This window comes from Petaurus breviceps, unplaced genomic scaffold, assembly GCF_028583685.1.
Source record: "Petaurus breviceps papuanus isolate PSGF00001 unplaced genomic scaffold, PetGlider_PUasm1.0 37, whole genome shotgun sequence".
Lineage (NCBI taxonomy): Eukaryota > Metazoa > Chordata > Mammalia > Diprotodontia > Petauridae > Petaurus > Petaurus breviceps.
In genome coordinates, this window is record NW_027186296.1 from 20,653,387 (window position 1) to 20,665,224 (window position 11,838).

At 37.4% G+C, this 11,838-nt stretch overlaps 1 protein-coding gene across 1 annotated transcript in view; it reads left to right on the forward strand.

Moving 5' to 3' along the window:
- The window catches only part of TMOD2 (tropomodulin 2), a 58,525-nt gene that overhangs the window by 16,701 nt on the left and 29,986 nt on the right, over positions 1-11,838 (forward strand). Inside the window, exons 4-6 of the mRNA XM_069098058.1 lie at positions 716-838; positions 2,910-2,996; positions 7,164-7,294. Of these exons, the coding sequence (XP_068954159.1) occupies positions 716-838; positions 2,910-2,996; positions 7,164-7,294 (341 nt within the window). The remainder of the gene's footprint in view (positions 1-715; positions 839-2,909; positions 2,997-7,163; positions 7,295-11,838) is intronic.

Here is an 11,838-nt window from a genome sequence, read left to right on the forward strand (position 1 = left end):
AAGGAAGGAAGGAAGGAAGGAAGGAAGGAAGGAAGGAAGGAAGGAAGAAGGAAGGAAGGAAGGAGAGGAGAGAGAAAAAGAAAAAGAAAGGAAAGAAAGAAAAAGAAGGAAGGAAAGAAAAAGAAAGAAAGAGAAAGAAAGGAAGAAAGAAGGAAAGGAAGGAAGGGAAGGAGGGAGGGAGGAAGAAAGGAAGGGAGGGAGGGAGGGAGGAAGGAAGGAAGGAAGAATTAAGGGAATAAATGAACTTTCTTTACTATGATGTATCCTAGATTTCATCCTTCTAGAGTTTTCTGATGAGTTCCCCAATTCTTTACTTCCTTAGTTTCATCTTAACAAAATGATATTTTAAATATCAAATAACCAAGCAGCCCCCTGTATTTTTTTAGAGCTCTAGCTGCTCCATATCTATGACGCACAGGGAGACGGACAAGATTTCCTTCTTTCCCCACATCAACATTTTGCCCCACTACAAATGCTTTTCTGGGGGGTGGTGCCAAGATGGCAGAGTAACAAGATGGCCTTTCTGATGACTTGTGGACTATGGGTCTTGACCTCTTTCTAGCTAGTAGGGAAATCACAATTGGACACAATTGGACACAATAGATTGGTGATTTTAGCATATGGCTATCAAAGCTCCATCCTCAAAGTCAATCAGTTCCCTTTGTCAATAAAGCAGTCATTCTCAGCCATGTTTGTTTGTTTTTTCCTTTCAAAGGAAGGATCTTTATCCCCAAGGAAAAGCTAACAGAAACTCATAAGGAAGAAAAAGTGACTCTTGACCCAGAACTGGAAGAAGCTTTAGCTAGTGCCTCTGATACTGAACTCTATGATCTTGCAGGTTGGTAATTAGCTGGATAAAAAGATATTTATACATATTAAACCATAAATCATGGAATAATGTGACATGTGTCAATATCCTTTTAGTACTTTAACAACACCTGACATTTATATAGAATGCTTTAAAGTTTGCAGAGTAATTATATCTTGTCTCATTTGAGCCTGACAGTGAGCCTGTGAAGTATAGGGACTTTTTTTAATTTTTGGTCCAGGCTTATGACCCTGTAATCTCCTCAGTGTAGGGAGTTCCCCAGTGAAAAAACTCCCTTGGCCCATGCATGATCAGTAACTACACTGCAATTTCTGATCTGAAAAAGTTGTCTAGAATACTCAGAGATTAAGTTAAATGTGTACATAATTACATATGAGATAATAGCTTAAGAGATAAAAGAGACCTTAGAAATTGACCCCCTCATTTTACAGATGAGGAAACTGAGGCAAATTTTAAAATGACTTATGCAGAGTTACATAGCAAGTAAGTATCTAAGGCTGGATTTGAACTCAAGTCTTCCTGAATCCAAACCCAGAACTTTATCCATAGAGTCACTTGCCCAGAGTTTTAGAGGCAGTATATGTCAGAGGCGGTACTTGAACTTAGGTCATCTTGATTCTCTATCCATTACACCATACTGTCTTTCCAGGTAGGTAGGTATTTGAGTATTTTTATCCTCATTTTCATTATTGTTATTATAATACTGAGGTGGCTAGCTAGCTCAGTGGATAGAGTGATGGGCCTGGAGTCTAGGAGACCAAATCTAGCTTCAGAAGGTTTCTCTCCAAGCAATAGACTTTTTTTTTCAAGCACAGAAATTTACTTCTTAAAATTTAGAGGTATTGTGGCCTACATTAGTAGAGGGAAAATGCTCCTTAAATGGGTATCCTACAGGAGGAAATACCAAAGGAACAGGGTTTTTTCTACTCTTTGAGGCTTCTGAAAATATATTAAAAGTTAGTTTCTACAGCCCCTATTATGTATCAGAGGTTTCCCTATTCTGGTTAAGAGCTTTTTTGAACTAAGTGCCTGGGGTCTTCCCAGACCCTAAATGGCCACGTAACCAGAAATATGGGCCCATGACTATGTAGTCTATTATGATCAATCACTGAAATGAATTCATGTGTGCTTTTGGAGAAGCCCTCACATTAGATATTTTCTTTTCATTTGAACAAACATTTATGAACACTTGAAGGACCACACATATCCATTGATGCACAAATATGCTTGTTCCTTTAAGGTATTCTTAAATTCTGGTCCTTCTAAGTAGCTTCTCTCTACCCTTTATAAGACATTGTGTCAGGCTTTAGAGCTTGCTACAGATTTGCTTCTGTCCCTAAGCCCAAGCATTAAAGGATAGTAATGCAATGAGGAATATAAGTCCCCAAGGAACTTATTTATATTCTCCTAAAGGGATGTAACTTATGCACAAATCAATAAAAATATTATAATTTGAGAAGGGAAAGACACTGATAACTAAGAGTGTTCAGAACACTTTTTCCCATAGCAGATGGCACCTAACATGAGCCTTGAAGAGAGCCAGGAATTCTGACAGGCAGAATTAAATAGGCAAGGATGAAGTAAGCAGAATGAGGGGCACTATGGTGTGGTGGATAGAATTCTAGACTTGGGAGTCAGGAAGACTGAGCTTTCCCACCTCAAACACTGTGTAAACCTGAGAAAGGCACTTAATGTCTCTGAGCCTTAGTTTATTCATCTGTAAAATGGGGATAAGGATGACACCCAATTCATAGGGTTGTTATATCAGAGGAGTTCATGTGTATAACATTAAACTGTTATATATAAATATCAGTTATTATTATTGTAACATCTTCCAAGTATCTGGGCAGGCTTCTTCTGGTAAGCTTCCTGCAGGCAGGAACTTTTTCATTTTTATATCTGTATCCCCAGTGCACAATAGTAGGCACTTAATAAATGTTTATTGACTAATAGGAAAGAAAATGAGTGTCTGGTTAATATGAATACTATGCATGAAGACTCATTTCCCTAAGAGACAGATTAAAAATTAGAAATTCTAATATAGTATCTATCATGCTAACAACTTCTCTTTGCTTTTTAGCTGTTCTTGGAGTTCACAATTTAGTCAATAATCCACGATTTACTGAAGAAATCCCCAGTAACGACAGCAGCAAAAGCCCTCCAAGAAGTAAGTAAAGGGGGGGAAGGGGAAATTGCAAAGGTTGCAAAACTTCTTGGCTACTGGTAAGTTCAGATTTCTTCGTCAGCTGTTCCATAGTGTGTGTTCATTATTACGTGGTTGTCAAAAACCTTAATGTTGCAATTGTAATATGTTACCATCCAAACCCTTTCCCTGTAAACTTCTGATTCCTGTTCCTGTTTATATGTGGTTTACCTTCACTAATAGAGGCTTTTAGATTCTGTCTAATGCCTTGCTCTTCTTTAATTATCATACCTACCATTTTAAGAAACTGGGCTTAAGGGCAGATGCAACTCTCATAGCAAGTTCTAAGTTAAAGTACAGTAAAAGTGATCTGGTCATGAAGGGGAAACATCAGGAAAGATAAGAAAGTAATGAACACTGAGACAGAGCCTGGGGGAAGCCATAGGCCATGGAGATGGATTGAAAGGAATTTGCAGATATAAACATAAAACCCAGAGGTTGGTGTTTGGTATTGAAGGTGTTTTATTAGAAAAGTCAGGGATGGGGGAAAGGTGAGGAGAAGGAAAGACTAATTAGGAAGAAAGTTTTATATCTTTTTTTAAAGTTAGTGGCATAGTGCAGTACTTGCAGTCTAGAAGTTTGTTTAATCGTTTTTCAGTTGTGTCTGACTTCCTGAGAAGAGTGACCCCATTTGGAGTTTTCTTGGCAAAGATACTGGAGTGGTTTACCATTTACTTCTCCAGCTCATTTCACATGTGAGGAAAGTGAGGCAAACAGGGTTATGTGACTTACCCAGGGTCACATAGCTACTAAGTGTCTGAGGCCTGATTTGAACTCAGGTATTCCTGACTCCAGGCCTAGTGCTCTATCCATTGTGCCATCTAGCTGTTCTATAATATGGGAGACCTGAGTTCAAGACTGTAGCAGATTCTAGCCTTATTACCTTGGGCAAGTCACTTACTCTTTGTCTGCCTCAGTTTCCTCATCTGTAAAATGGGGTTAATAATAGCACCTACCTCTCTGGGTTGTCATGAGGATCAAATGAGATATTTGTAAAATACTTTGTAAACTGTCAGGCACTGTATAAATGCTAATTTTTATTATAAAAAATGTCTTATTACATCGAGTATTGTGAATAAGATTTATTATAATCAAGTAATTTACAAAAATGCAAATAATAAATTTAGTTATTTTTTCAGTTTTTTAAAAAAATTGTTGCAAATTTGTAGCTGAAATCTGCAGTCTTCATTTGAAAATTTCAGTTTTCTGGTCTTTTGTTAAGTTAATTAGATTCATTAGTCCTCTTTAAATTGAATTTGAAATACTAGCACTCATGCAAATGCTTACACACCAAAGTTATTTTTTAAGCAGAATCTACTTTATATGACCAACTAAGGACATACCAAATATTTAGGTAAAACATACTGTCAGCATTTGCCCATTAAAAATAAAATCCTTAGAGTATATTTTATGGGTAAAGTATGAACAATTTGAATGATATAAAAGTAGTCAAAGGAAGAAAATTTAAAATTTGGTAGGCTATCAGGATAGTAAACCATAGTTTGCAGAAAGTAAGCATAACTTTCTCCATTCAATTTTAGTTTCTGTGCTTTAAAAAGTAATGATTATTTCCTAACTACTTAAAATGCATATTATAATCAACCGCAAAATCCTTTTTCCTCATATTCTTATAGATGACATATTTGAAGACAGGGGCAGGAACAGGGAATAGAGGAGGAAAGAGAAATGGAAAAAGAACACAACTCTTCAAACATTCAAAATAAAGATTCATCTGGATGTTTGGAAATTCACCAGAAAAATGTGCTATTCTTTCTTCATAAAGGAGTGGAAAACCTTAGAAGTTATATGGGAAGCTAGGATATCATATTCCCTTACATTTCTGCTAAATATGCCATACTAATCCCCAAGCACAAATTAGGAGGCCTCATTTCAGCCTTTCCCTGACCCTTTTGCTTCCCTAGCTAGAAGTTTGGCATATTTGTTTAAGCTTACTTGAATACTTCCTGTGCTTTGGATGTAGCCTCAGGATAGGGAATCCACGGCCATTGATCAGCAGCCAGTGAATTTTGCCATACTGGTACAAGGAGAGTAGATATTCTAGTTTGGTTTAGGAAAGCAGTAGGCCCGTGGGTGTTTGAGCTTAGCTTATAAGCCATTGTCAGGGACATGAGCAAATCAAGAAATAAAAATGCCCTGTGGCACACGAATTATCTACATCTCTCTCATGTGCTTTTTTTTCTTTTTCGTTTTTAGATCTGCCAACATTAGGCTCCTTTAAGGTTTATTCATCTGTACCCATTTTCCTGAAGTGATAAAAATTTAGGCTCAGATCCTAGAACTCTTTCAGTTTTCCCCTCCTAGTTATCATTTCTCTTCCCATTTTGCCCCAGAGCTTCAGATGGGGGCCAAAGGAAAGGAGGAAGGATTGCACAATGAGGAGAATAAATGCCATTTTTTTTCTATCACTAGCCATGAATAAAAGTGCATGCCATATTTAAGGTTGTGTTTATGTATATAACAATTATATTCAATCCTCAACATTTACACATTTAACTTTCACGACTTTAAGTATTCACACAGTTTTATTAGTAACCTCATGCTCACTTTTGTGCCGACAGCTGTGTACACTCACAGTTATATACAGTAGAGAGAAAAATAATTGTGCCACTCACAGTTTCCAACCCTGGAACAAATGACTAGCTGTCTAGAGACACTGAGGCTGCCAGTCCCATCATCAATTGCAGCTTCAAGGTTAAAAGTCAGCTCTCCTCTTCTATGCTCCCATACTCTGAGACCCTTTAAGGATCTCAAATGGTGCACAAAGCAGACATTGCTTTCATATTATTTGGAGCTACTGTGTCATTCACAATGTCCAATACCATCACCAGCCATGAAGGACAGTGTTTGAGGTGATGTCAAGACCTTGCCAGTCTTAGCATCTTCCAACAGTAGCATCTAAAGTCCCAGCAACCTCCCTTGGTTTTCAAAGGGCAGTCAAGATAGACTATATATATATATGTATACAGTACAATGCCCTCACACTGCCACCTAATGCAGTGGAAGGTAAGATTCAGATTAAAAACTGTTTTAGTTTTAAGAATTTTATTTGCTATACAATTCTTATGGCGCCTTAGATTTCACATGTTATGAAAAGTGAATATTGTCTGAAACAAATGTTTTTGAGATGTTAGCACAAAGAATCACAAAATTCTAGGGAATTACAAGAAAAAAATGTTTTGGATGTTACCAACTTTACTTTGCGTATTATATTTTATGGGTTATTTCATAGTTACTGTGTTAGAAAAAAGTACATTAAAATTATCAGAATTAATGTTTTATTATAAAGAATTATATGCAGAAAAGTATGTTTTCAGCAATCTCTAGTGAAAGATTACAGTTTGGGGTGGTTATAGGAACCTAACCCCCTATTTCTCATAGGCTCAGTGTATCAACATTCACATTTATACTGTTGCATCATTTTCTAGGAATATCAACCCCGTGAAAGTTGAGGACCAATTGTGTGTGTCTATATCTGTGTGTACATATACATGCATATATACACACGTGTATGTATACACCCATGCTTATATATAACCTCTATGTATATGTGTACATATAAACACATACCAATGTGTGTACATGTGCATATGTATTTATATGTGTATGTACCTGCATGCACATGCAAATACATATATCTGTTTGCTATGTCCCTATATGGTAATGTGTCATTCATCATATGGAAGTGCTGTTTTGGGAAGGCACTATGCCAAATGGCCATCTGCACATTTGCTTCTGTATAAGCAGTCAGTCATAAAGTAGACCACAAAACTTACATATAAGTTGGTTACCCCATCACAATATTTCTGAGCAGTTCTGATATGGTTGTTTTAGTGATGGGCCCAGGATCACTTTCTATACCTGGGACCTGAACATAACAACTGAAGCTGAGAAACACGAAGTTATAAGTATCAGGCAGAATTAATTAATTTTTAGTAAAGCCATATAATTCATTTGCTTGTCCTATAAAGCTGATTATTTTTTATATTAGATTTTATGGTTTCAGAAATCCATGATAGAAATGACACTTTGGGAAACATTCTTTGACAATTATTCTATCACACATGATTGAATAGAAATTGAATCCTACAACAGTATTAACTTGTGTTTTAGATGTCATCAAAGGTGAAAAGGTCAAACCAATATTTGAGGAGCCACCCAATCCCACAAATGTGGAAGTAAGTTTGCAGCAGCTGAAAGCCAATGATCCCAGCCTCCAGGAAGTCAACCTCAACAACATTAAGGTATTTAATTACAGTAGCAGTCACCTGATTGCATCAGTAAGGTCTGGCTATGTGCGAGAGATAACTGGTCACCTATTTACTTATCAATTTACACTTTTTTAGAGCATCTCTTATTTTCCCTGTGCTGTGAGATGTGCTAGTAAAGTGAAAAAAAGAAGGATGTAGCTTCCACTGTTCCTTGAAAGAAGTCTCAGTCCTTGAATTTAATACAGAAGGAACTTAAAATATGTGTTTATCCAGATGATGACTCCATTCTTAGCCTAAGGTATTTGGTTTCACATGAGAGTTAGACCCCAGGGAACCTAAACATCCCCACTGAGCGAGTGAGAGAACATAATCCAGCAGAGTACAAAGTATGCCAGTGTGCGTGTTCTCATTTACAATAGTAAGCCAGTCCTTCCTCTTTGGGAAGCCAACTTAGAGATAGTCAAATCCCAGGGTTTTAGGTTTGGACCAGGAAGAGTTCAAGCATTGTGCTCTGGACCAGAGATGATTCTCTCTCCCTCTTACCCCAAATCCAAAGGGTCCCTTGGGCGCTCTAGGAAGGGAAGGATTTTAACTGGTATAATTGGAGTATAGGGACATCTTATACAGATGCCTGCCAAATCAATATATATAGCCCTAAGTACTCTCCTATTCTCTAATCTCTCATTTCAAACTACCTGATTTATAATTCTAGCAGGATATTCCATAGACGTCTCACACTCAACAAGTCCAAATGGAACTGAATTTATTTTCCCCAAAATCTATCCCTCCTCTGAATTTCCCTGCTTTTGTTGAGGCTGTCACCATAAGGATGATAGAACCAGGGCTGGAAACGATCTCACCTAGTTCAGGGGTGGGGAACCTGAGGCCCTTTGACTAAGGGCCACATGTGTGACTAAGGGACACACTTGAGGACCTAGAGAGTCATATGTGGCCTCGAGGCCACAAGTTCACTACCCCCTATCCCAGTTCAATTCCCTCATTGTGTAGATGAAGAAACCAAGACCCAGTGAGGTTAAATTCCCAGGGGGACATAAATAACTAGCAGACGTGAGATTTGTACTCAGAACCTCCTGATTTCCAGGCCAATGTTCTTTCCACTACTTTATACTGCTATCCTAGAAGCAACTACTTTTCAGCCTTGGAATCATCCTTGACTCTTGGCTTTTCCTTATTCAGTTCCTTTAAAAAAAATGTTTTATTTTCTCCATTAAAATTCATTGTCACTTCCTACCGACTCTCCTTCCCCAACAAATAAATACAGTCAAGCCTAACGAATGAATATATTAGACATGTGTGCCTGTTTCAATTCATAAACATTTGTTAAACAATAACTATGTGTCTAGGTAATGTTAGTAGGCTCTGGAAATACCCAGACAAAAGTGAAAGAGTCCCTACCCTCAATAAGCATACATTCTATTGGGAGGAAATGACATTTTTATAGACTTCAGTAAAAATAAATCTATATTTCTTTTAGTCTGAATATTTAATTTCTTTGGTGTAGATAACTCCCTATAAGACAATTCCCTTCATCAATGCAAATGGGTAGCTTCTGTAATTTGTACTTTTAGGCAGCTGTCTGGGACACAGAGGTTAAATGACTTACCCAGGGTCACACAGCTAATGTATCAGAGACCAGCATGCTATCCACTATACCAGGAAGTTATAAGCATGTTGGTGAATAGAGCCCTGGATTTGGACTCAGGAAGACCTGAGTCCAGATCCTGTTCCAGATACTTACTAGTTGTACTGACCCTGGGTAAGTCACTTAACTGCTCTCTGCCTTAGTTTCTTTATCTATAAAACAGGGATCATAAAAGCACCTACCTCCCAGAATTGTAGTCAATTGTAGTCAGGATACCATGAGATAATATTTTAAAGTTCTTTTCAAACATTAAGATGTTCTATAAACACTAGCTATTATTAAAAGCTCAAAATATGCCAAAGTAAATTTAAAGTTATTTGGGGAGGAGAGAGGGTGAGGGTACATGCCACCTGGGGGAACAAAAACAGTCTTATGTAGGAAGTGAGTGTTCCTTGAACTACCCCTTAAAGTAAGCCAAAATTCTAAGACACAGAGGGTAGGAGGGAATGCATTCCAGGCACAGGAGACTACCTTTATCCCCAAAACATAGAAATGACAGATGGAATGTCCCATAGAGGGAATAGCAAATATGCTAGTTTGACTAGATTGTAGACTTTTTGAAAAGTCTAACCAGAGTATAAAGTTTAACCAGATTGTAAAGATCTTTAAATGCTAAATAGAGGAGTTTGTGTTTTATCTGAAAGGCAAAAGAAAACCTCTGTAAAGATTCTTAATATAGGGTCTATGAACCAGGTTTTTAAAAAATTACAACTGTTTAATATAATTATTTTCCTTTTTAATTTTATACATTTAAATATATTATTCTGAGAAGGGGTTCATGGGATTTACCAAGGTCCATGACACAAAAGAGGCTTAAAAACTCTTGGGTAGAGCTTTTTAGAAATGGAATAACGTGCTTTAGAAATTAATTTGATAACTGGGTAGAGGACAGATTGGAAAGGGGAGAGACTTGAGGGGAGGAGAACGGTTAGGAGACTATTGTGATAGTCTACATTAAGTAGAGCCTGAACTTACTCTATGAGCTCTATGTGAATATGAGACTATGGGAGTGGGAATATGTTCTGACTCAAGTGGTGTGCTGGTAAATGTTTAACAACAAGGTCTCTAAAAAACCAATTATGAATGACATACTTTTAAATTTAATCTACATTATTAACATTTCCCCCATTATTTCACTTTGAGGGGGAGGCAATTAGATTTAAGTGACTTGCCCTAGGGTCATTTGTGTCTGAGGTCACATCTGAACTCAGGTCCTCCTGGCTCCAAGGCTGGGGCTTTATCTACTGCACCACTTAGCTGTTCCTTCTATTACTTTTAAATCTAGAAAATCAACAATAAATTAAACCGTAAATCTAAATCTAATAGGTTGCCAAGGCTTATTGATTCTATCTTAACATCTTTGCTATCCATCATCCTCCTCTCCCATCCCAGAGTCCTCTCCTAGTCCTCATTACTTTTCCCTAAAACTTTTGCATTTAGTCTACTGTAGCTTCCATCCTTCCTCTCTAATCTACCCTCCACACAATAGCCATATTGATGTTACTAAAATAGAGATCTGACCATGTCATTACCCAATTTAACAATTTTCAGGAAGTGTCTACTGGCTCTAGGATAAAACATAAAATCATCAAACCCTGGCTACCTTTCTACTCCTATTTCCTATTATTTATTCGCTTTCACATTCTTGATTTTAATTCCATTGTCCTATTAGCTGTTCCTTGTACATGATTTCCATCTTCCACTGCTATACCTTCCTACAAGTGTTCCTCCATGTCTGAAATGCAGAAATTCCTCCTCACTTCTGCCTCTTAGAATACCTGGACTCCTTGAAAGCATACCTCAGGTGCCACCTACTACAAGGCTTTTCCTGTTCCCGCTAGTTTAAGCGTTTTCTTCTTCTTGAAATTACTTTGTATGATTTGGTAAATATTTTGTATTTAATTATCTTTACACACTTTGTCTCCTTCAATAGAAAGTAAGCTCCTTGAGGGCAGAGGCTACTTCATTTTTACTTTTGCACCCCCAGTACTTAGCACTGTGCCTTGAAAGTAGTAAGTACTTAATAAAGGTTTGTTAAATTGAATTGAAGTTTGGCATATTTGCTTAAACTTATTTGAATACTTCCTATGCTTTGGATGTAGCCTTGGGGTGGGAGAGAGCATAGCCAGTGATCAGCAGCTGATGGATTTTGCCATACTGATACAAGAAGAGTAGGTGCTCTTCAAGGGAAAGATCATAGACATAATTCAGAAGTAGACCTTTATTTCATGGAATGCCAATACTATCACAATAACATAGCTATCCATTATGACCTCCCATTTTATAGTATCTGCATTATCATACAGGAAAGCCATTAACTAATGGTTCCTGTCTTTCACTGGGCTTCACATATTTTATGACTAGCTTACTCTTTTGTTTGCCTGCTCTCCTCTTCTGTACAAAGTTGGCTGATATGACTTTGCAAAATTTATGATTCTTTCTCCCTGTACATTTGTTGGTCCATGCATAAGTTCACTAAGACAGTGACTCACTGAGTCGTCTTCTCTCAGATTCCTCTAATCTAACTCTAAAAGAAGCTTGTCCAGAGAATGCCCACTGCATAAAATATGGGAAATCAAGGTCACATGCTGGAATTCTGTAATAACAGAGCCTCATTTGGACATACTTATCTCTGTCTTCCACATTTCTTGGCTTCTTCAGAAAAACTCCATAATTTGGTTGGTATGGGTATTTTCTCCATCAGTGTGGATCAAAGCTCCTTAATATCCCATGAGTGTCTGAAAAATTAATCACCTGGTGACCAGCTTTCTGGTAATGAATCTTTCTACATTTCACTAAGCTAGTTCCCAGTCAGTCCACCTTCATCCCCATACACAGAGCTTTTCCAGTATGGAAAGGCCAATCAGGGCTTAGTCTTTCAAGTCATAGGATTACTTCTTTTTTTTTTTTTTTT